Genomic DNA, 21683 nt, shown 5'->3' with positions numbered 1-21683 from the left:
TACCGGGAGAGCAACTTATGGCTTCAACATAGTGTTTTTATTGCAGGAATTCCAAGGTTGTTTCAAGGTAGGAGACATATCTGGCTTTCTCCTTAAAGTAACCTCTCCTGACACACAATAACCTAGCCAGGGCTAGCAAGGGATATGGTTCTCTGTCATGACTAGCCTTTAAAGGCCACAGAGACACCAACATGAGGAATTGAGTGGTGAATTTGATTGACACATTTGCCCTTCTGCAGGGGTATCCCAAAGCCCAGGCCACTTTGACCTCAAAGGAGTATGGTTTCCATTCCTGGATTTAGATGTAATTGGAAGAAATGAAGCCTGTTGGAAATGGGTTTCACATTTCAATGAAAAGTAAATTTAGCTGTGCAAGGCACAGAACATGAGCATTTTATTACTGTTACTGCTCAGTGACTTCTATTTTACTTTCAAATTTCCCTTTGATAAACTATTTGTTTCTGTACGGTTTGAAATGCGTCAGGACCATTGTGGTTTCTGACCCTAGAATCACTGCTTTGCATTTTGGAATGTGCAGGGAGATTTACATGTGAGTTAAATCAATTAAACAAAGACATTTATTGTCAATTTTCCTATGATAGAAAATGACCCACAGAGGGCCTTAATGAAAGACGGCACAGGGGTAAAGTGGGGCATTATTTCACTTTGTCACCATTTTTCTCCTATTGTGGAGAAAGCACTGTTTGCTGTGCTCTACCATAACTGTCCACCACCTTCTCTTCGTATTTCTGTGCCAAGTGCCATTACCCCCATCTAGTCTGCAAGTATAGACTACTGACACAGGGAAACCCGCACCTTGGTGGTATTACTTCTGCAAGTTGCATTTCTACACACAGCGCTCTTGAGCAGATCAGGCCCAGTTGCATGAGACACAACTCCCCCTTGCAGCAGCAATTATGGTAAAGCATTGGTAAAGCATTGCATTCTGGGTTTACCATATTGCATGTGAAATGTAACTTAGCTTTCTGAACATGCATTTGTAAATGTGCCCTATACAGTACAACAAAACCTACAGTAAATAGTTCTTCCCATTATGGAGAGAGCCATTTAAAGGCCAATTATATGCCAAGTTTATAATGAATCGTCCAAGACCCTGTTACAGAACCTCATATATATGCTAAATAGAATATTTTAGACTCCAGCTCCCATACCTCCTCTTGGGGCTTAGCTGGGCAGTTTTAGCAAATTTCTGTTTAGATTGAGATCTGCTATCTGTTGCCCTTCCCTATGTATCTATAAATAGGCTATGACCTGAGTAATCGGCACAGGACCGGACCCTGCTATTGTCAACTGCATACAGTGAATCTGTTTCTGTAACAGCCCAATTATAGCCTTCATTACACCATCTGCCTGAAAGTCAATGCCGTATTCTGCTGTGAAATTATCTCTCTAGAGCAAATCCTGCTAGAAACGACACAAAGCAGATTAGGAGTTATTATGCTTATTAACGGTGTAAGAATGAAGTCAGAGCATTTCTAATGAGGAAAAGGCAAGTGTAGAAATAAACCATTCACATGTTTAATGTCTTTATTACTGTTTCCTGAAAAGAAGCCAGTCATTAGGAACGGGAAATCAGGTGGATTCATACAAAATGACCCTTGTGGGAATATGATATTCTTGACTTTGACTTCTCTTAAACACTTATTTTGTCTAGTAGGCTGTGGGATAGCAGGTATAGTAGGGAGAGGTGGTGCCTATAGTAGCAGTGGGGGGATAATAGCCTCTGGGAAGGGACTGGGGCTGTGGGATAGCAGGTATAGTAGGGAGAGATGGTGCCTATAGTAGCAGTGGGGGGATAATAGCCTCTGGGAAGGGACTGGGGCTGTGGGATAGCAGGTATAGTAGGGAGAGATGGTGCCTATAGTAGCAGTGGGGGGATAATAGCCTCTGGGAAGGGACTGTGGCTGTGAGATAGCAGGTATAGTAGGGAGAGATGGTGCCTATAGTAGCAGTGGGATAATAGCCTCTGGGAAGGGACTGTGGCTGTGGGATAGCAGGTATAGTAGGGAGAGATGGTGCCTATAGTAGCAGTGGGGGGATAATAGCCTCTGGGAAGGGACTGGGGCTGTGGGATAGCAGGTATAGTAGGGAGAGATGGTGCCTATAGTTGCAGTGGGGGGATAATAGCCTCTGGGAAGGGACTGTGGCTGTGGGATAGCAGGTATAGTAGGGAGAGATGGTGCCTATAGTAGCAGTGGGATAATAGCCTCTGGGAAGGGACTGGGGCTGTGGGATAGCAGGTATAGTAGGGAGAGATGGTGCCTATAGTAGCAGTGGGATAATAGCCTCTGGGAAGGGACTGGGGCTGTGGGATAGCAGGTATAGTAGGGAGAGACGGTGCCTATAGTAGCAGTGGGGGGATAATAGCCTCTGGGAAGGGACTGGGGCTGTGAGATAGCAGGTATAGTAGGGAGAGATGGTGCCTATAGTTGCAGTGGGGGATAATAGCCTCTGGGAAGGGACTGTGGCTGTGGGATTGCAGGTATAGTAGGGAGAGATGGTGCCTATAGTAGCAGTGGGATAATAGCCTCTGGGAAGGGACTGGGGCTGTGGGATAGCAGGTATAGTAGGGAGAGATGGTGCCTATAGTAGCAGTGGGATAATAGCCTCTGGGAAGGGACTGTGGCATAGTGGGTATAAAAATCAAAATGGCAACAGCAACACTTTATATTATTTTTGTATTACCCCACTGTTGTGGGCTTCAGCAGGCATTAATCCTTAATGACATTATATGAATAATTGGTTGCCAGATACTCTATTTTGCTCTGACCCCTGTAGTAATAATCAGAAGTAGGGTTACCAGACCAAGTACCATGTTTAAATGAAATTGCTGGTAGAAGCAAGACCCTAGCAGTGTATGACTGCAGTAGTATGCACTATTCTTCTGTGATTACCACCCGGTCCTAACTACAGTTTTGCAGAAGTAAGCTGACTGCCCCTTGGAACATGCTGTATCGAAAATGTAATTTCACATCACTAGGGCCCCGCTCTGCTTCTGTAAGTACTGTATCATTTTTATGACCCTTTAATTAATGTTATAGCCTTCCAGAATAATTGGTTAGAGAGGTCTATCCCCAAAGGTGCCATTGCTTCTGCCTTCAGTAATGGCCATTTGCTCTTTTCCACGATTGTTTCTAATTTCTTTCCAGTCTATCTGGGTCTCTTGTCAGACTCCATTCTTTGCCTGTAGAAATGCTGTCGAAAGTCGAGAAGGACATGTCTGAGCCGTGTCCTGAAATGCAAATCAATACATTAGTGGGACAGCAATTGAATTGTACAAATTAACCAAATGGAATTGTGACTTTCATGTATCGAATTGTCCTCGCTATGGCAATGCCAAAAAGTATGCCCCTTCTTTTAGGAAATTATTTATTTTCCCCATACTAAAGGGAAATAGTCTGACCTTTTCCATTCAAGCTTCCATTGGAGGTTCAGCCTCTGATGAGGCCCCTCCTTAGCTCTTATAGTAACAAGTTTACCAATATAGGAAAATATTGCTGTGTTAGTCATTCAGCCACAGTTCCAAGGATATCTAGGATATTAATAGGGACATTTCTGGGCTGCAGGCCTCCCTGTGGTGGCTTTTTCAGCCCCCCTCACCTCACCCCTTTCAGAAATTCAGCATCAAAGCAATTGTCTCTGCACCTGAACAGTCAAAATTTAGGATGAAATAGCCCCATCCCAGAGGCTATTATCCCCCACTGCTACTATAGGCACCATCTCTCCCTACTATACCTGCTATCCCACAGCCACAGTCCCTTCCCAGAGGCTATTATCCCCCACTGCTACTATAGGCACCATCTCTCCCTACTATACCTGCTATCCCACAGCCCCAGTCCCTTCCCAGAGGCTATTATCCCCCACTGCTACTATAGGCACCATCTCTCCCTACTATACCTGCTATCCCACAGCCACAGTCCCTTCCCAGAGGCTATTATCCCCCACTGCTACTATAGGCACCATCTCTCCCTACTATACCTGCTATCCCACAGCCCCAGTCCCTTCCCAGAGGCTATTATCCCCCACTGCTACTATAGGCACCATCTCTCCCTACTATACCTGCTATCCCACAGCCCCAGTCCCTTCCCAGAGGCTATTATCCCCCCACTGCTACTATAGGCACCATCTCTCCTTACTATACCTGCTATCCCACAGCCACAGTCCCTTCCCAGAGGCTATTATCCCCCCACTGCTACTATAGGCACCATCTCTCCTTACTATACCTGCTATCCCACAGCCACAGTCCCTTCCCAGAGGCTATTATCCCCCACTGCTACTATAGGCACCATCTCTCCTTACTATACCTGCTATCCCACAGCCACAGTCCCTTCCCAGAGGCTATTATCCCCCCAATGCTACTATAGGCACCATCTCTCCCTACTATACCTGCTATCCCACAGCCACAGTCCCTTCCCAGATGCTATTATCCCCCCACTGCTACTACAGGCACCATAGACCCTCTCTCTCTTCTATACCTGCTATCCCACACCCACAGTCCCTTCCCAGAGGCTATTATCCCACTGCTACTATAGGCACCATCTCTCCCTACTATACCTGCTATCCCACAGCCACAGTCCCTTCCCAGAGGCTATTATCCCCCCTGCTACTATAGGCGTATTTTCAATCCAATACAGGACAAATACTCATATAAAAAAGAAGGCACCTCTTTAACAAAATGATTATGTTTTCTAGAAATTATTCTGATCCCACAAAATGTTTTAATATTATGCATATATGAAGTTGGTGAGAGTGCCCTTACCTGTGAGCAATTACAATATATATTTGGGTGGCTGTTTGCCCAGATGCTGTACAGCTATATCCCCCTATTGATTGCCCCAGATGCCCAGCTGGGTTTTACGATATTTACATATATCATTTTTCCCCTCCACTGGACAAAGTGACTTCCTAGATTCAATTAAGAAATTACCTTGCTTCCTCCTCTGGGAATCCCAGCACCTTGAGCCTCGGTGACCTGTGTTTACAATGGAAGAGTCATTGGTGCAGAAATCTCAAGGACACTGGTGGTTTCAGGCATCTCGCTTTTGAGAGTGTGACCTTCCCCTGCCATCAATCACCAATCAAAAGATTCACATCCCCAATCAGAGGGAGAAAGACTGCAAGCTGAAGGGGGAGGCTGTGTGATCTGCTGCTTCTTGCTTAAAGGTTGCTGCCAAGAACATCACTATGTTCCGGAACCTTCCACAACAGCACCTAGGTTCTTTGGATAATCCAATATGCCTCTGGTTCCAATAAACCTATCCCAAATCGGCTCAGGATCTGTTTGGGTGAATTAGCCTTTAAATGAATGTATCTCCTAAGTCAGTTTTTTGCAGAATGAAAGAAAATATAATTCTAAACAACTTTTCCATTTACAAGAATTAAAAAACTTTTAATGGCCTTAACATGTTAAAAAAAACATGTTTTCCCATGACATTTTGCCTTTAATATAATTGCTATTGAAAATTATATGTGTTTATCCATTTCTATTCTCTGGTTCACACTTGACACTTGAAACAAATGTCAGCGGAAGTCAGTTCTTCTCCAGGTCTGATAATCAGCTGGCTTCTGCTACATTGTTTTGGGAAAGCACTAAATATATAAACAGAGAAGAATTGCAGTACCTGTCTGCCTCTGGAATATATTTGTCATGGTTACCGGAATTTAGATATTTTGCAAAAAAATAGATAAAGGGTTATAAAAAGGTAGAATAATAGATTTTTTCCAGCAGATGGGGGCTTGGCAATGAAAAACTATTAACTAAGACTAAATAATGGCGCAGGGTGCTTGTGTTTTGGCTGCTCCCATTTGTGATATTTATTCTGGAATTTAGCATGATTTAACTTACACACAGTCCCTTCCCAGAGGCTATTATCCCACTGCTACTATAGGCACCATCTCTCCCTACTGTACCTGCTATCCCACAGCCCCAGTCCCTTCCCAGAGGCTATTATCCCCCCACTGCTACTATAGGCACCATCTCTCCCTACTATACCTGCTATCCCACAGCCCCAGTCCCTTCCCAGAGGCTATTATCCCCCCACTGCTACTATAGGCACCATCTCTCCCTACTATACCTGCTATCCCACAGCCACAGTCCCTTCCCAGAGGCTATTATCCCACCCACTGCTACTATAGGCACCATCTCTCCCTACTATACCTGCTATCCCACAGCCACAGTCCCTTCCCAGAGGCTATTATCCCCCCACTGCTACTATAGGCACCATCTCTCCCTACTATACCTGCTATCCCACAGCCACAGTCCCTTCCCAGAGGCTGTTTTGCCCATTGGTACTATAAACTCTATTTTCCTGCCATCAGTATAAAAACTGTAAATATGTGTTGTATTACTGAGCTTTGCCATTTTGTCCTCTCAAATAGTGACACTCTGTGTGAACAAGACAGCTGGACCTCCTGTAAAAGCTGCTCAGATTATTCCTCTGATGAAAATATTAGTTGACATGAAACAGATGAGGCTACTGTTACTAACAAAATAGAATTGAAGGCCACTATGCTAAACTGATACAGTGACCTTTGTCCTGTTCTGACAATTGTGTCACAGGTCAAAGGGGACCATATTTACTGGAAGGCTGACCATTCACTGTGTCTATTGATATTTCACTAAATCATTGGTGTGTTGTTGATCTATTCTAACATGGCATTTTAAGTACATGCCTAGATCTTTACTCAGTTTGGTCTTCAAGGTTGTGGGCCATATTGCAATAATTTAGCCTTTAGATCAACAATCTAATAAAATTATGGGCCTATGTAGACCCCCTAGGGGGCTTTATCAGTAAACCTGATTAACAAGGTTTTAGAATCCCTCATTATTGATGCTGGACTGCAGCCCCTCAGTAATGATAAACCTTTTCTTATGAGACAGACCAATAAATTTGATATATTTATGGATACTTATTGTTGTAGTCTAGCAACTTTTTGGTAAGTCTTTTTGGTGGTTCAACAATATTGTATAAGGTTGATATCTCCTTTAATATTTGGAACACTATACTGGCTTCCAAAGCACTGGACTGGACTGTAGGACAACTGTGTTGAAGTCTATGCATTTTACATCCAGATATAGGAGATGCCATTGCCATTGCATGGTGACCTCTATGGAGAACAGGAAACCTTTGTCTTCAGCTACCAGAGAGAGTGCTGAGCCTATCTTACATGAACTGCCTCTTTATGGGAAACCAATAACAAAGAGCATGAATAGAGGCACACAGAAGTTACATCTAGTAAAAATGGGAGAATTGGGTGTGTCCTTAAAAGGGATTCAGATATTTTGTGATATTCTGTCTTTGGTCAAATTCAAATTTAAGGATTTGGTACATCCCTAGCTGCAAGCCCAGCCACACAGGCATTTAAAGTATAGTTTATTGTTTGATGATGAGCGCTGGTGCTTTTAATCATAGGGGTTTGTTGTTGTTTTTGCACATTGCACTTGTATTATTAACTAAGGCCTAAAGAGTGCAATAAATAGGCACACTGTACTGTGCTTTTACCCATAATACCGTCTGTAAATAGGCACATAGTACTATATTTTACAAACGGTACAGCACACACTATCTAATTGCATCCATATTTAAGCGCACAATGCAGCATTCCATAGGCTAATTACACCTACTGAATGAATACTGATTGTTCCCACAAGGCAGGGCGATGCATGTGAGCACAACATAAGTATTTAAACAACTGAACATGATTCAAGTAGCAGGAAGATGTTGGTTCAAGCTGCACTCCAAACAGGGTGGATGCAGGTGCATTTACTTTATATAATGTGGTTTAAAAGGCACTATTCTATGCCCATGTCTGCATCTAGTGTTACTAAATTAACACTATTTGGCTTCCGAAATTGACTCTTAATGAATTTGCATGAGGGGTCCTGTGAGCCACATTCAAATGGAAAAAGTGATAGTGAGCAACACAAGAGTGAAAAAAGTTTCTGGGGGGGGGTGGTGGTGGTGCAAAATAAGGGTTGTGATTGGCTATTTGGTAGCCCCTATATGGACTGACAGCCTATAGAAGGCTCTGTTTGGTATTCTCCTGGATTTGATGTAACTGAAACTTGCCTCCAAACCATAAATTAAAAATAAGCTCCTGCTTTGAGGCCACTGGGAGCAACATCCAATGACACTAAATTGTGCAAAACTATAAGTTCCATGCAGGATGCTGCCGCTTTGCAGAGCGATTTGACAAAATTGGAAAACTGGGCAGCAAACTGGAAAATGAGGTTCAATGTTGACAAGTGCAAAGTTATGCACTTTGGTAGGAATAATATAAACGCAAACTATCTACTGAATGGTAGTGTGTTGGGGGCATCCTTAATGGAGAAGGATCTAGGGGTTTTTGTAGATCACAAGTTGTCCAATTCCAGGCAGTGTCATTCTGTGGCTACTACAGCAAATAAAGTGCTGTCTTGTATAAAAAAGGGCATTGACTCAAGGGATGAGAACATATTTTTGTCTCTTTATAGGTCCCTGGTAAGGCCTCACCTTGAGTATGTGGTGCAGTTTTGGGCTCCAGTCCTTAAGAAGGATATTAATGAGCTGGAGAGAGTGCAGAGACGTGCAACTAAACTGGTTAAGGGGATGGAAGATTTAAGCTATGAGGTTAGACTGTCGAGGTTGGGGTTGTTTTCTCTGGAAAAGAGGCGCTTGCGAGGGGACATGATTACTCTGTACAAGTACATTAGAGGGGATTATAGGCAGTTGGGGGATGTTCTTTTTTCCCATAAAAACATTCAGCGCACCAGAGGTCACCCCTATAGATTAGAGGAACAGAGCTTCCATTTGAAGCAGCGTAGGTGGTTTTTCACGGGGAGGGCAGTGAGGCTGTGGAATGCCCTTCCTAGTGATGTGGTAATGGCAGACTCTGTTAATGCCTTTAAGAGGGGCCTGGATGAGTTTTTGAACAAGCAGAATATCCAAGGCTATTGTGATACTAATATCTACAGTTAGTATTACTGGTTGTATATATATAGTTTATGTATGTGAGTGTATAGATTGGTTAGTATAAGTTGTGTGTGCTGGGTTTACTCGGATGGGTTGAACTTGATGGACAATGGTCTTTTTTCAACCCTATGTAACTATGTAACTATGTAACTATAAGGGGTTGGGGAGCAACATGTTTCTTGTGAGACACTGGTTGGGGATTAGTGATTTGCATGAATATGCACACCAGAGCATCTATATGAATATTATCCAGAAACCCATTATCCAGACTGCTCGGAATTATACGAAGGCCATCTCCCATAGACTCTATTTTTATCAAATAATTATCATTTTCAAAAAAAGATTTTTCGCTGTAATAATAACAGTACCTTGTACTTGCCCTCAGCCAAAATATAATTAATCCTTATTGGAAGCAAACCAATCCTATTGGTTTTGTTTAATGTTTAAATGTTAAGGTTAAGGTATGGAGATCAAAATTATGAAAATTACCCCTTATCTGGAAAACCCCAGGTCCCAAGTATTCTGGATAACGGGTCCCATAGCTGTATATTCATTTTATAGTATTTGAATCAGCTCTTTTGATGTAAAACAGCTTCAAACAGAGCAAGTCTGATAAATATGCTGGTAGGTGCCATTAAACATCTTCTTTCCCCGTGACCAAACTGTAATTGAGACCAAGCAGGACGGTCAGTGCTGCATTTAATGTCGGTGTCAATCACTCGGCCCTTGGAGACTTCAGGGGATAAGAGGCATGTGCACATTTTGCTATTTAAGACAGTGCCAGAATGCTAGATAACAGGAAGGGTCAAGTGTAAGAACTGTAATTAACAGCACAAATTAAGCGTGACCTTGGAAAAAAGCACAAAAATGTCTGTAATGAGACTTTTGCGGTGCCCTGGGTGAGCTCCCACTAGCAGATACAGATGTGCACCTGTTTGCCAGGCATGGAATAAGCCTGGCTCCAGGGGATCATTTTTCTCCTGAAACATTTTTAGAAGCTCTCAGTTGCTTCAGTCTTTCAATGTGGTGACCCCCAGGAATTTTTCAGGGACCCCTATTTATCAAAAATGGCACAGACACACAGAGAAAGAAAGAGAGAGAGAGAGAGCGCAGGGGACAGATAGGCAGATAATATGCAGACAGACTGATATAGGATAAATAGATTAACTGACAGATAGATTGATAGGCAAGTGAATATATCAATTGATATACTATAGATAGAAATATACGGTAGATAGACAGACAGACTGATTGATAGTAGATAGAGAGATTGATAAACAAATAGATGGATTTATCAATTGATATAGGATAGGAAGCAGATACATAGATAATATATAGATAGACAGATAGTAGATAGTGAGACGGACAGACTATTTGATAGATAGATATATGGGTGGATATAGGATAGGTAGACAGATAGATGGACAGACTATTATATAGATAGGTGATAAGTAGACAGATTCAAATATAGATATATAGAAAATAGTAGACCGACCGACCGCCAGACCGATTGCTAGATATATAGATATTAATAATAATAATAATAATAATAATAATATATAGATATAGGATAGATAGACACAAACAGATAGATAGACAGACAGATAGATACAGAGAGACACACACACACATAGATATAAATGAAAATGTACTTGAATAAAGATTTGTACGCATATACACAATAATGAACACACACAGAGGTTGGACGCAAATACAAATACAGATATACTCTTATTTATAAGCACAAACACATAACCGTATTGATACACAGATAAACACACATGCACACTGATATAGATACGCAGACACACATAAATACACACACAATATATTGTGGGATGAAATGTAAGCAAATTGTATTGGAAAGCTTTGCTACAAGAGGTTTTGCAGCAGCCAGTGGTCTTACTTTCCATTTGCCTCCATAGAATTGATATGCTGTATGGATGCAGAGAGAGATCCCTAGCAGCTGACTGGTCCCTGGGGTGCCCATCCCTGCACTGGAGTTATGGCTACTGCCCATTCTTACACATGACCTCCTTTTCACTCCACTTGGCATTGTGCTGTTACTTTCTGCTGCTCCACTGGGCTGAGTGCATGTGTAGCAGGCAAAGGGATGGCAGGGAGGAAAATCAGAGGTGGCTGCTTCTGGAGTGACACTCCCCCTGTTATTTGGTGTCTGGACGTCAGAGAGTGGGGAGGGAGAGAGCCTGGAACTGCTCCTAGCTCAGTGACTGTCAGCCCAGTGTAGCAGCAGCAGCAGTACAAGGAGAGGGGAACACACACACACAGAAGGAGAATCTCACATTGGAGTTTGTGCATGCAACAGACAGCTGAGAGCATCACTACAAGAAGCAACAAAAAGAATGGCTGCAACAGGGCGAACGCAAGCACAGGAAATACAATGTGATGTCTCACATGAGTGATTGGATGGATGGACACCTAACATATTATATGTGAAATGAAAGCCTGAAGAGGAAAATGCTTTCCAGCATCAGCCGAGCCCCGCACAGACCTGCTAGGCAAAGGAGGCTATTAGCAAGCCAGGCACTCTGAAGATTGTTGGGCTGTGGCTGTCTATTTAGCCAACCTGTAGCTGAGGTGAGAATCCGGATCCCAGTACTAACAGTGACCAGGGGAGGGGGCTGGTCTCCTCTTGAACTGGGAGACATGACTGTGGTTTCAGGGGATAACGTGGATGAGACGCTGGTGTCCCTGAGTGCTCTGGGGCAGGAGGGTTATGATCCAGACAGGGCCACCCAGGACTGCTGTGAGAGGGTGGTCATCAACATTTCCGGACTTCGGTTTGAGACCCAGCTGAGGACCCTGTCTCAGTTCCCCCAAACCTTGCTTGGAGATCCCAGGAAAAGGATGCGCTTTTTTGACCCCCTAAGGAATGAGTACTTCTTTGATCGCAACCGTCCGTCTTTTGATGCCATATTGTACTATTACCAGTCTGGAGGAAGGCTGCGGAGACCTGTCAATGTCCCGGTTGACATCTTCTTAGAAGAGATCAAGTTCTATGAACTGGGAGAGGAAGTGATTGAAATATTTCGGGATGATGAAGGGTTTATCAAGGAGGAAGAGCGACCTTTGCCAGAGAATGACTTCCAGAGGCAGGTCTGGTTGCTGTTTGAATACCCTGAGAGTTCAGGACCTGCCAGGGGCATTGCCATTGTCTCTGTTCTAATCATTCTCATCTCCATAGTCATCTTCTGCTTGGAAACTCTCCCTGAATTTAGGGAGGAAGCCAGGCAGTCTGGTGGTCAACCTGCAGTCAATGGCACTCACACATTCACCAACAGCCCCTTCACTGACCCTTTTTTTCTCACTGAGACACTGTGCATCATCTGGTTCTCCTTTGAGCTTCTTGTGAGGTTTTTTGCTTGTCCTAGCAAGCCAGCTTTCTTCAAGAATATGATGAATGTTATTGACATTGTGGCCATCATCCCATATTTCATCACCCTGGGCACTGAACTGGCTGAGCAACAAGGCAGCAATGGGCAGCAGGCAATGTCCTTGGCTATTTTGAGGGTCATCCGCCTGGTACGAGTCTTCAGGATATTTAAACTATCCAGGCATTCCAAAGGACTCCAGATTCTAGGAAAGACCCTTCAGGCCAGTATGAGGGAATTGGGACTTCTCATATTCTTCCTCTTTATTGGTGTCATTTTGTTCTCCAGTGCAGTTTATTTTGCAGAGACGGATGACCCTGAATCGTTGTTCACAAGCATACCCGATGCCTTCTGGTGGGCTGTCGTGTCCATGACCACTGTTGGCTATGGAGATATGTACCCTATGACCATTGGTGGAAAGATAGTGGGATCTCTATGTGCTATAGCTGGGGTATTGACCATTGCCCTACCAGTTCCTGTTATAGTATCAAATTTTAACTATTTCTACCATAGGGAGACTGACCACGAGGAGCAGTCCCAATACACCCATGTGACATGTGGCCAACAACCATCCTCCTATGGAGATCTAAAAAAGAGTGAGAGCAAGCAGTCATTTAACAGATCAGACTACATGGAATCAGAAGAATTAGATGACATGAGATATGGCCATTACACTGCAAACCAACACTATGCAGAACCTAAAAAGCTGACAGATGTATGACCTGTTGTTCTTCAGATCCTAATTTTCTTCTAAATGGGCCAAACAGGTGGGTGAGTACAAAGTACTGTCCAAAAGCCCGGTTCTGAAAAGCAAATGGCTGTTCAAGGTGATAGAGCTTCTATTAGCACAAGCGAAGCTAACCATGGAGCGTGGCATACTGTTTGGTGACTTTGTGATAAGTAATCCATCAAGATCTCAAATACAAACAATAATAATACCCCAACAAATCTACCTTACAAAACAACGCAACTGTATGAATGAAATAGTTCTGCCTATCCTGTGGACTATCCTGGGTGATTTGCTTGGCATAGGGTAAGGGCACCTAAGGATTAGTATTTCCCATGGATTATTTATCAACAGATTCCATGCCTGGTGCATAATTTCTATGGTACTAACAGCTAGAAATGAATATTTGCAATGGTGCCATGGCTTTTCTATGATGGAAACCTTGCTTAACAACAGTGTGTTCTATCAAGGACTCTGACAAGGCTAAAGAACAGCTGTGGTTGAGAGCCGACAAACACAAATAACAGCGTAGCTCCCTTTTGGATACCCCTGGCTCGGTCTGACCCTCTACGTGGATGGCTGTTTTGTGGGTACTTGTTGAAAAGCACTTTATAGAAACACATTCATTCATAGAAACCCCTCCACCCAAAAAAAGGAGACAACAAAATCTTTATTGGTTCATAATCTCACCTCGATGTTGAAGCATTTGCAAATTTTGCACATAAATTTTTTTTGTTTACATCGATGCCAGTGCTGGCATTCAAACCCTTTCACTGGCTGCTGGAGATTCCAGAACTTCTCTCTGGCTGGGGGAAAGGGTCACTTTAGTTGCCATATATTTGAATTATTTTTTATTTTAGCTACCAAATATTCATATTTGTAAGTGCCTTCATGTGCAACGTAAAACTCCAGGTTGTATTATGTTCAAGTGTTTCATGCATTGGCCATGTATTATATTCAGAGCTGTCTTTAGCAGTGGGCAAAACAACATAATATTTTTGTATAAAAGCAAGTTGAGCAACAGTTCAATATGCACTAACGTAGTAGAACAGAATGTAGACAGTAGGGTAAGATGGTGACATTGTCACTATAGCTTCTGTGGCCATCTTGCTCTTCTATATCTATCCCATACCACTCTTTCTACCTGTTCCTTGTCCTTTGCTCACTCTTTAACAGCACAATATTTATGAAGGAGGGCAAGTTGAGCAAGAGTTGCCTTACTGTTAGCATCTTGTCCTAATGTAGTAGAACAGGATGGAGATAGTAGGGCAAGACATGTATCACTCTGGCTTCTGTGGCCAACTTGCTGTACTTTATCTATCACTCTTCCTACCTGTTCCTTGGGGCTCTAAATAGTTACCCCTTTTTGAACCCCCTTCCCTAAAGACAGCTCTGATGGGTATTACATTAGGACACTCTTTAATTAACAAATTTGGACTGTGGCTTATTTCAAAAGGAGGGCATGTAGGACAGATATATCAAGGTCAACACAGTCCTGTGTATATATCATAATAAAGTCAATGGAATCTCTAAATTGTGATGAATCCAGCGGTTCCCAGATCAATGATCCCTAATACACTGTGTTCTAAAGATAGCCCAGACCTTTGGTCAGGTGATGCCCTATTGCGCCCCTAATGCACAGGTTGATAAATCACAATGACTGGTGAGTTATACAGTAATTCAGTTAAAGGGAATAAAAAAGCTGTAGGGAACCACTAGATTGTGCTATCTTCATATCAAGGAAACCATTTGTTCTGCTCTATTTTCACTGTGTTTTATAGGTGCCTAGTATTTTTTTTTCATGTCCCTTGGAAAAAAAACACTTAATTGTGCTCCCATTTAAGGAGATGGGGGAAATGCTGCTTCGGTGAAAGGGAAATGCCATATTGCAGTGTGTTATATTGTCTTTAGTTCGGCATCTACATGCAAAAATTAGGAATAAATGCATGTTATTTATCATTGCCCTTTTTATTCTTCATTTTTTTAAGCCATAAACATACAGTGTACTAGCTATACGGGTCACTGGGGATAATGTATAATATACCCTATTTATATTATGTGTTTATAATATACTTTTTATTCAGGGAAGGGAAAGTAACATCCCTTTCATGTATTTTTACATTTTTAAATATGTATGAGCTGTCATACTGCTTGCCTTAGCAGGGGAAAGGGTGGCCTATATCCTATAACCTGCGGCTCTGTGAGGCAACATTATTTTTTGGACCCTCCTACCATGCCCTAGTCTTTCTACCTATAAACTGCAGCACTGTGGAACAACATTATATTTGGATCCTCTGCCACCTTGCTCTATTGTTACCCTATGTCCTAGTCCTTCTACCTATAACTGTTGCTCTGTGCGTTATCTTTTTGTTTGGACCCCCTTGCCATTTTGACTTAATGTTACCATTCCTTACTTTTCCTACCTATAACTGGACCCTCCTGCCATCTTGCCCAATTGTCACTCTGTACTGAAGGACTGAAGATCTGTGGGTTTACTTTTTGTTTGAACCACTCCTACCATCTTGCCCTATTGCCATCCTATGCCCTAGTCTTCCTACCTATAGCTGTGGGTCTGTAGAGCAACTTTATATTTGGACCCTACTGGCATATGCCCCATTGTCACCCTATGCCTTAGGGTGAAGACACACGGAGCTACTAGTAGCAGCTACTTTTTTACAGCTACTAAATGCAAGAAAATACCCTGCCATAGACAACACTGAGAGTTGCCTCTGCTAAAACACACATAAAGACAATTATCAGTAAATGATCAGCATTGTTTATTTCTGTAACCATGACAAGTAGCTACTACTAGTAGATTCATGTGTCTTCACCCTTAGTCTTCCCACCTATAGCTGTAGCTCTGTTCCAAACATTACCTAGGGCAAAGATAAAGTTATTAACAGGGCCGGATTTCTGAATCGGCGCCCCGAGGCCGCCCCCGTTCTGCCGCTCACCCACTTCGATCACACATGCGCGCACCTGCAACTTAAGTGCACCCCCAACAACCCCTGCGCCACTTAAGTCATACGGAGCAGGAGAGAGGAGAGGACGCGCTAAAGTTTCTGTGCGTCCCCTACCCATTGCTCCGTATGTGGGCAAAATATTCCGGTGCGGCTGGGCGGCATGTCGCCCCTAAATTCCTGCTGCCCTAGGCCTTTGTGGCCGCGCCACAAATCCGGGCCTGCTTATAAAGTTATGTATTAGTAATCAAGCCAATAGCACCTCTAGAGGTCACATGTTGCTGCTACTCTAAAAAGTTACCACATTTACCTGAGGTGGCAAGCAGTATGACTGCTCTCACTGATCTATATATGCAGTGCACAACATCCTTCTGTCTATTTTAAGATATTAAATGGAAGTTAAATCTTGTATATAAATAGGGCATATTTTCCCCTACGTGGCTACGAGGAGGGGATACACACAGTCATATATGTATTTTTGGCATCAGTCACTAAATGTATTCGCACTGTTACAAAGCTCTGGGAGTCTGATGGCACATAGATATACACGCTCTAAAGATGGATGTTTTGTGTGTTCATTTGATGTAAAGGAGGTATATAAAAAAAAAGGATTTACTTTTCCATGCTGCATCCTCCCATAAATAGAACAAGGTATGATAACACTGTGTGCACCGCACATTCTTTTCCTGTCCATACACATAGCACTGGGAGCTACCGTATTGCTTCACAGGCAGAGGCATTATCTATAAACCCATAAACAGATGCCTTAGCAGTCATATAGATGTCTGTGATAAATGCCTTATTCACCATGGCAGACCTCATGATATGAATAGGGGGAGAGGAAACTATAGTCTATAAATAATAATAAAGGGGAAACATATATACATATATAAAATAGGGCTGTTTAAATTCTTTGCCTGGCACACAAGCTGTGGGTGGCTTATGAATAGTAAGCTTAATAGTAATATTAATGATAGCATATTGCGTAGGGAGGATTTATTTGCCCTTTGATAAAGGCAGAGCTGTCCAACTTTGTCAAAGAGTTGGCTGTCGGCATATTTTCCCAAGATCAACAGATTGGTGGGCTGAAACAAACACTGAAAGCTTTGTAGCAACAGGGATCGCAAAAGTCCCGAGAGAATAGTTCTCTAGACATATTGACTGATCTCCAGCCCTTTAGGAGCTGGGAAAATACAACTCCCATGAGCCTTAGCAAGCTAGGCAAAGCAATAGACTACGGCAAAATACTTATATATGTTATATATATCAGGGATAGATAGTCTGCAGCACTACACTGCTTTAGGAGTCCATCCCTGATGGACATATGTTTTATAAACATATATCTTATAAATAGAGTATAGCTCATTGTGTACACAGGTTATTGCATCCCTTGATCTTTGCATTTATATTTATGAGTGCTATATTGCTCATCAGATGAAAGTGCAAAAAGCACTAAGGTGTGCACCCCATAGAGCTCATTTAAAGAGCACTGGGTCTGGCTGCAATCTGCACCTTGTGCCATTGGCCACAAGGCAGCCCTGTCCTTACTGCTTGCCATATGCTATTGCACCTGTTTTTTGCATTTTGCGCCCTGCCTTGCATGCATTAAATGACCCCCCTTCTGCCTTGCATGCACTAAATAACCCCCCTTTGTGCATTTGGTTAATGCATCTGCTGGAGCAGATACAGGACCAATATTCCTAAGCACAATCATGGCAGTTGAACAGCCCCTTGTGCTATTAGCCTCTTGCTGGCCATAAGCTGGCTGCTTCCCTGTTCATTCCATATTCTGAATAAATGGATCATGTCTGTTGTAGCTAAAGAGGCAATAAAGATTGCTGGGGATGCTGGGTGGGCTATTTTTGCATGTTGCCTCCCTTCCCTCCATCAGCCCTGCGGGAGACTTAATTGTACATTTAATAATATATGGCTCCATGTCACCCATTCCCTTTCCATATATCTATCAGGCACTAAAAGATAGCAACAGATTAATGTATATGTCCTGGTCCTTGGTTGGTAACAGGTTGAACAAATCAGGTTGGAGAGTGAACACGAAAGCTGATTGCAGATTGTTGGGCGGCCCAAAGAGGTAATTTCTAGGGCTTTTCATTTCAGAGAATAGGCTGGCTGACAACAATGGCAGGCTTCAGATTTATTATAGCAGCCAGAGAGCAGTCATTACACAATTCTCCTTATTCAATTTAGTACTATAATATCACCAATTTTTGGCTGGGTTGCAAATTTGCAAGGGGGAGGGGGTGCCAGTGTAGTCCTGCAAGACAGTAAATGTATAGATAGATAAAGTCACCTAGACACGTTCTAGGTGTCCTTCAACGTTCTACCAGGACTGTACCACTTATTCCCATAGCAAGGAAAGCAGCATTATGATTACATGTTTACCCTGCTATAAGAATAGGTGGTACAGTCCAGAGAACATTGAAGGGCAAAAGCAGCAGGGGAATAAATATGCTGTTCCAGGAAATTACTCAAGTACCTTCTCTTAAAGGGCATGCAAAACCAAATGCTGCCTAATGAAAGACATTGTCATTGCAAGCAACTTCTTAATATACATGCATTATCCATTTCCAGGGCACCCCCATCCTATTTATATCTAGATGGCATGTTTATCTGCCAACCATACTGTGATATAGGTATTTCACTTCTCACATTGCCCCCATTGTGCTTGCTGGTTTCCATGGCAACCTGCATGTCGAAACACTAGGAATATGCTTTGATATGTTTGAAGGTCATAAATTTTGATTGCAAGAAAGGAAAATGTGTTCCATATATAACAGTTATGGGATCTGTCATCTGAAACCCCCATTATCCAAGGTACCCTAAAATACAGATTTCTCTTTTCTCCATAATTATAAGTCAGTAAACGTGTATTTAAAGGTAACAATGCTACATGTATCCATGTTGGTGGCAAAACAATCCTATTGGTTTGCTTTTATTTTTCTTTTAACAGCTATTCTTTTTATTTTATTTTTTTAATATAACAGGGATAGTAATAGAGAAACAAGGGGGGTAGGGATACAGCGATAGTCTAATACAAATGCAGTACATCAATTGTCACTTGCATAATCACAAGATATATATCATGCCTTTAGGGCAGTGTCAGTAAGTGTATATCCATCCAAAGGCCCCATATATTGCCAAATTTATTAGGTTGTCCCCGGGCTTCTTATGTAAGTTTGATCAATGGGAACATCTTGTTAACATATTTTACCCATGTAGGGGAGGCCATCCAGTGCATAATCTTAATTTTCTTGGTATAAAACAGGAGTGATCTTACTAGTGTCTGATTTGATTGTGGGTAAGAGATCATCTACCAGACCTAACAGGCAAATTTCAGGGGATAAAATCAAAGGAGGGGTTAGAGTCTCCATCATATATCTAGTGATTGCTACCCAGTATTAATTTATCATCATCATTACCTATCTCTTTCCCAACACCATTTACATGTGGGAATGGGAATTTTACCAAGGCTACAGCCTGTTTGGGGTGTGGTAGGTTCTCAAAATAAATTAATGTTGGATCAGTTGATCCCTAGAGCAGATTAAGAATTGATAGAGATTGTTGATTGCCTCTTCCCATTGTTCTTTACCCAAACCTGGAATATCTCTCAGCCACCTTGTATAGACTGAACAAAATGGAACTGGATTGGTGGACATTAGATTCCTATGTAGGATTGACACCATGTTATAGGCATCCTCTTTTCCAAGCTGTCTGAGTAAAATTGAGTCTGTAATGGGTATTTCCGTTGCATCAAACTGGGCCACAAATATATGGCGTAACTGTAAATATCTGTTCATAGGTACGTTTGTTTTGTCCTGGAGCAGTACCATATCTATAAAATGCAAACCCTCCACTACATCTCCAAGGTATTTAATCAAGTGAGGGAATAAGTGAATACATGAGGGAATAAGGCCATTTTTAAAAACCCTAACGCAGCATTAGGGTAGTAGAGGTAAAGTCGCCACCTTTTGGAGTATAAGGTCTAATCTGTAGTAAATGGTTGGGGAACATAGTTTAGTATAAATTTAAAAGTCAACAAAGTACAATGTAGGATAATATATCGTGCATAATGGTCAACATGGATTTGGTGTAATACAAATGCAAGGGTTTTTCTAGCATGTGAAGAGAATGTGAAGTGGTATGCCTATCCTACCCTGCCCTTTTTCATGTTCAGGATTTTTTCCCCAGTAAGATGTGTTTCTTGAGATGCTAATACTGTACTCTAATAATCTCACATTGTTTTGTACACTTCTGTCTTTTTCTGCCACCATTATCTAAGCCTAAGGCTAATGGTACATGTGGCATTTTCTCTGCTGCCAACAGTCCTGCCTGTCAGTGTCCCCACAGGGTATATTATGGCCCAAAAATTCTCAGCTGAACATGCTAGTTTTCTCATCTGGTATAAATATGAAAACGCTATGTGTGACAGTAGCTTAAGTGATGTGAAATTGCTTTCTTATTATTATTTGTGCAGGTCCACCAACCACCTGCATGACATTTTCTCATGCTCCATTTGCCTTGCTAAATCCAAATATTGATCTTCCTTTTATATATTTATTTCTTCCCATAAGGGTGTATCACATTCTGAATCTCAATTACATAGGGAGAGAAATAATAGCATTGCTATCTAAATTAAGCTACAGAAAGGCTACAGGAGGATTGTTAATGGTTTTCTTATTTGCCCTACAGCTCAAGGATGGAGGTTATACCCTTCATCTCTAGACACGCAATAGTTGCTGGGCAGACTTTGCTGCAGGGTAGCATCCTGTATAAATAATAATGTATTTACAAGCCCTTCAGTAAGAGTGGGGAGGTGGGAAATGACTAAAATGAACAATGAGCAAGAAGCAGGGAGGATTATACCTGCGACGCAAAGCAAAACAAATAATGAGAAGCGCTAGAAATAGCTATGGGAATAAGAAATAACATGGATTGGTGGCACAGGGCTCCCTCTATAGTGACACCTATAGGAAAAGGTGATATAAGAACCAATACATTTATAATTGTATTTGCTAATTAGGAGCTTCTCAGCTAAAGTCTAAGAAATGACAGACATTGCTTCTGAGAATATATAGATGGTTTCTCTCAATTAATTTCCCCATGTCTCAATAGAGAAGATCTGTTTTGTCTTCACCAGCAAATTAAGGTAATTTTTTAAAGAGAGCAAAAATTTGGCACCAGAGATTTTGCAGCAAAAGCAGTGAGTTCGCTGTGGCCAAGTTTTTTTTAAAAATTTTCTGTGAAATTTGCTGCAAACATTCACCTAGGCAAATCATTTCTTGAACTCACAGACAAAGCAAATGTCATCAGATTGGCTCATTGCCATCCAGAAGCTGACCTGATTCCCTAATATATATTGAAATTGCTCATTAACTAGGCCACTCTACACTCCTAAACCCCTCTGCTTCCTGCTATGCCCCTGATCACCTCCAGGTTTGGGGTGTCTACTGGATTATGCAAGCAATGATTATGGACTGTTATACAGATTTTACTGCCAGGTTGATAGAAAGTGGAAGCCAGCACTGTGCCAAAAATTAGATCATATTACATCTCTATGCCGACCCTTTGGGTGAGGACTGCATCATTATGCTGAAGTGTCCCTCATCCAATTGAA

General features: G+C 42.1%; 1 protein-coding gene and 1 long non-coding RNA gene across 2 annotated transcripts in view; one reads left to right on the top strand and one right to left on the bottom strand.

The window, feature by feature from the left end:
- Positions 1-2577: 2577 nt before the first annotated feature.
- Positions 2578-21683, bottom strand: part of LOC116409697 — a 51967-nt gene continuing 32861 nt past the window's right edge. The window contains exons 3-4 of the long non-coding RNA XR_004221928.1: positions 4949-4993; positions 2578-3253 (exon numbers count right to left, since the gene is read on the bottom strand). This is a non-coding gene — a long non-coding RNA (uncharacterized LOC116409697). The remainder of the gene's footprint in view (positions 3254-4948; positions 4994-21683) is intronic.
- On the top strand, positions 10650-15052 carry kcna6 (potassium channel, voltage gated shaker related subfamily A, member 6). Its single transcript, XM_004912804.3, has one exon. The coding sequence runs from the start codon at positions 11640-11642 to the stop codon at positions 13083-13085; it is 1446 nt and encodes a 481-aa protein (XP_004912861.1). The 5' UTR covers positions 10650-11639; the 3' UTR covers positions 13086-15052.

Source organism: Xenopus tropicalis, chromosome 3 (assembly GCF_000004195.4).
Source record: "Xenopus tropicalis strain Nigerian chromosome 3, UCB_Xtro_10.0, whole genome shotgun sequence".
Classification (NCBI taxonomy): domain Eukaryota; kingdom Metazoa; phylum Chordata; class Amphibia; order Anura; family Pipidae; genus Xenopus; species Xenopus tropicalis.
The sequence above is the reverse complement of the archived record's forward strand: the minus strand, read 5'-3'. Positions and strand labels throughout refer to the sequence as shown.

Coding starts and splice junctions, on each gene's coding strand:
- kcna6 (XM_004912804.3), top strand. CDS start 11,640: ATGACTGTGGTTTCAGGGGATAACGTGGATGAGACGCTGGTGTCCCTG.